Source organism: Micropterus dolomieu, unplaced genomic scaffold, assembly GCF_021292245.1.
Source record: "Micropterus dolomieu isolate WLL.071019.BEF.003 ecotype Adirondacks unplaced genomic scaffold, ASM2129224v1 contig_9849, whole genome shotgun sequence".
Lineage (NCBI taxonomy): Eukaryota > Metazoa > Chordata > Actinopteri > Centrarchiformes > Centrarchidae > Micropterus > Micropterus dolomieu.
The window spans coordinates 785-4271 of record NW_025738835.1 but is presented as its reverse complement, the minus strand read 5'-3'; the positions used below and the strand labels follow the sequence as shown (position 1 = coordinate 4271).

The following is a 3487-nucleotide window of genomic DNA, read 5'->3' as shown; positions in this document are numbered from 1 at the left end:
CAGGTCACAACATGGTCCAAAATTCTGATTTATCATCAAACCTAATTAATAAAACAAAAGGACATTCTCATCAGCCTCAGCCGTACTTTGTTTCGCTAATTAGCTAATGTTAGCACACTAACACGCTAAACTAAGATGCTGAGCGTGGTGAACTTGAACTTAACAGCAGTTGTTAATATTGTATATGATATATTTGATGTTAGAATGCTGATATTAGCATTCAGGTCAAAGCACCACTGTGCCCAAGTACAGCCTTCCAGAACCAGTTGTTGCGGCAGACTCCTATTATATTATTATTATTATTATTATTTATTAACGTGTAAAGTGGGAATTAGCACCAGAAATCCTGTTGTGGTCAGTCTGCATCTGTAATCTTTCACTAGTGCCTCTTCTGAACTTACCCTGCTCATATAAACACACATTCACATGGAAGTCTGCACACATACAAAGTCTCAATTATGTCACCAATGCAGTCTGTCCTATGTCTTACGCTGTCTCTTATTGTCTCTCCCCCACCCCAAGCCCTCTTGTCTGATAGGAGAATGAGGAAGAGGAGGAACTGGATATCTTGGGAGAGCCTTGGAAAGTTTCTGTGAAGTCTCAATGAAATCAATAGAAGAGCCTCTCTAGTGTTTGACTCAATGGCCAAGAAAGGGCGTACGAAGGGCGAGAAGCCCGAAGCGCTCATCTCTGCCCTCCAGGCAGCCAATGAAGATCTCAGGTCCAAACTGACTGACATACAGATAGAGCTACACCAAGAAAAATGCAAGGTACTGTACAACATCAAGTGCCCAGAATATTTATGATATTGTTGGTCACTTTAAATGTAAGCTTAGTAGTGTCACGGTTTGGTGAGGGTGAGGCAGGTTGGAGGACCCAAATGCAGGACGCAAGGCAGGAAGAGGTACAGTACAAAGGGGTTCTAATGAATGAACCAAAAGCGAGCACACTTACAGGTGAGTGGCTGAATAGCGAGTCCAAAAACTAAGGTAGTCCAAACAGAGATCAAAGGGAGCAGGGTAACAGGGAGACACGACAAACAGGCAGACAACAGGAGACCTCACAGCAACTCCAGGAGACAGCATACAATGACCCGACAAAGACAAGACAGAAACACCAGGTATATATACACACACACAGGGACTAGCGAGCAGGGTGGGAGCAACACAGGTGAAGGACATGAGATTAACGAGGCAGGCAGAGAGAGACAGTGAATAGAGAGACTGACATGCAGGCAGAGTGACAACCGGGGAACAGACGGAACACAGGTTTACTGAACACAAAACAGACCAGAGTGAACACTTAACATGAATTAAGGTACAGGACTGGGAACAAGGACAAAGAACTAAAACGCAGGAACAAGAGTTAAGGCAGTGACTAAGAAACCATATAACAAGTAGACTACCAAACCAATATCAAAACAACACAGGACTACGAGCTAGAACACCAGACAAGACATAAACACTAAGGACAAGGAAACAAGAAGAACAGGTAAACAGAAGGACACCAGAAACAAATGGCAAAAACTACAACTCATGACAAGTAGATTATTATCTACTATCTATTATCTCCACAAAGGGGAGTTGCTTATTCATTTTTTGAAAGCCTGTGAATAAATTAAGTTCCCCCCCAAAATATGACATTTAGAGCAATCTTTGGACCATACAAGTTGCACACATCTAACCAGGGTCTTATAGGTTCAACTATATCTTGTAACATGATACCATATATGACATGCTTATATTGATGTCATGCATGTATGACATACTGTATGTTCAGTTAATGGTAAAGCGCTGCACATACTACATTGTGCACTGTGCATTCATTCAGTAAACTATAACATTTTCCCGAATAAGTTAAGGTGGTTCAATCTTGGCTGAATCAAAATGCGTACGCTTTACAGGATGTGTCTAAGAATCAAAAATATTTTGGAAAATATTACAGTGTCAGGGATTTCAATTCATACGAATATGTGAAAAAAGTAGCTTTATTACATTAAAATAACAGAGTTCCTCTCTCCTCTTCCTCTGTTGCTCCTCTCAAAGGTGAGCAAACTGGAGCGCGACAAGCTGCAGGAGGTGAAGCGGGTGCGAGAGCAGGAGCAGCACCGTTACACTGCCACGTTAACAGAGCAGCGGGCCAAGTGGCATGAGGAAAAGCAAAAGGAGCTCCAGGCCCTCAGGGAAAACCTGACACGGCAGCATGAGCAGGAGCTGGCCCGCCACGCCAAAATCAAAGACCAGGAGAACCAGAGGCTCAAAGCCGCACTGAGCGCCATGCGCGATGGAAGCGGAGAGAAGGTGAGGTTAAGATAGGGGAGTGAAGCTGGTGTTTGATATTGCAGTGGTGAAATAGACGCACAGACGTAAACTGATACATTTCAGCAAAAACACAATCCCAAAGCAGCAGCTGTGGAACCAGGACAGAGGGGCTTGGTACAGAACAGTCACCTTCACATCTGAGAAAAAAGCTCCTGATGGGGGAAGCACTATAAATAAATACTCATTACTCACCTTTCTTTGCCCACATAATCTTAAAAAAATCTTCTGATAAGCGTTCTGCCAAGCCACATCAACATCCTTCCTCTTTCTCCTCCCAACCCAACCCCACACCCTGCTCCTTCAGGTGCGGACAGCACTGACTCTGGAAGCTAAGGAGGACGCACGTCGCTTCTTTGACCAGGAGAGAGTGAAACTCCTGCAGGAGATAGCAGAGCTGAAATCTACTAAAAAGCAGACCGATGAGGCTCTCAGCAACATGATCCAAGCCGACAAGATGAAGGCTGGTGACCTGCGGGTGGAGCACCAGCAGCACCAGGAGCAGATCTCCAAGATCAAGTGGGACTGTGAGAGGGACATCCGCAGACTGGTACGCACAGTAACTGCTACTAAATACTTAACAACAGACATGAATATGGCAATTATCCAGAATATTAGTAGGGCCCACTGCTGATGTTACACTGAATACCTATGCAGCAAAAGCAAAAATAGGACCAAGCACAGTGGGGTCGATTTTTTTACTGTTACATCAGCTAAATTTCATGTGAACTGTATGAAAGCGTTTGTTGTGGAGCCACAGGAAAACCTTTTCAGTTTTAACATCCTGAATGGCAGTGGTGACTTTTTTTGGCTTTTGAGGTATAATTTTAAAATGTGGTTTTACGAAGAGGTGGTAGGTTTAAAAAAGTATAATATTCGGCTGCATCGTTAACATATGCAAATATTCATGCTACAGAGAGCCTAACCATTAATGGTTATTTTTATTAATATATACAATAACAAGAACCTGAGAAAGGCAGAGCAGGGATGAGAAAAGCAATAGTACAGTTACCACATTAGTTTAGCATACCAGTAACAACAGGATTTCTGGTTTGATCCGTGACACAGATGGCAAGTGCATTTTTCTGCGAAATGCCCTTGAGCAAGGCACTGAAGCCTACTCATGACACACTGAACCTCACCAAAGGACTGCTTGTTCTGCATGTAGG

The 3487-nt window shown here is 43.4% G+C and overlaps 1 protein-coding gene across 1 annotated transcript; it reads left to right on the top strand.

The window, feature by feature from the left end:
- Nucleotides 1-638: 638 nt before the first annotated feature.
- On the top strand, nucleotides 639-2868 carry LOC123965492 (janus kinase and microtubule-interacting protein 2-like; the record flags this gene model as incomplete). Its single annotated transcript, XM_046042009.1, has 3 exons — nucleotides 639-770; nucleotides 2046-2300; nucleotides 2626-2868. Coding segments are annotated over exons 1-3 (627 nt in total), but the record flags the coding sequence as incomplete, so codon positions are not given.
- Between the last annotated feature and the right edge of the window lie 619 nt (nucleotides 2869-3487).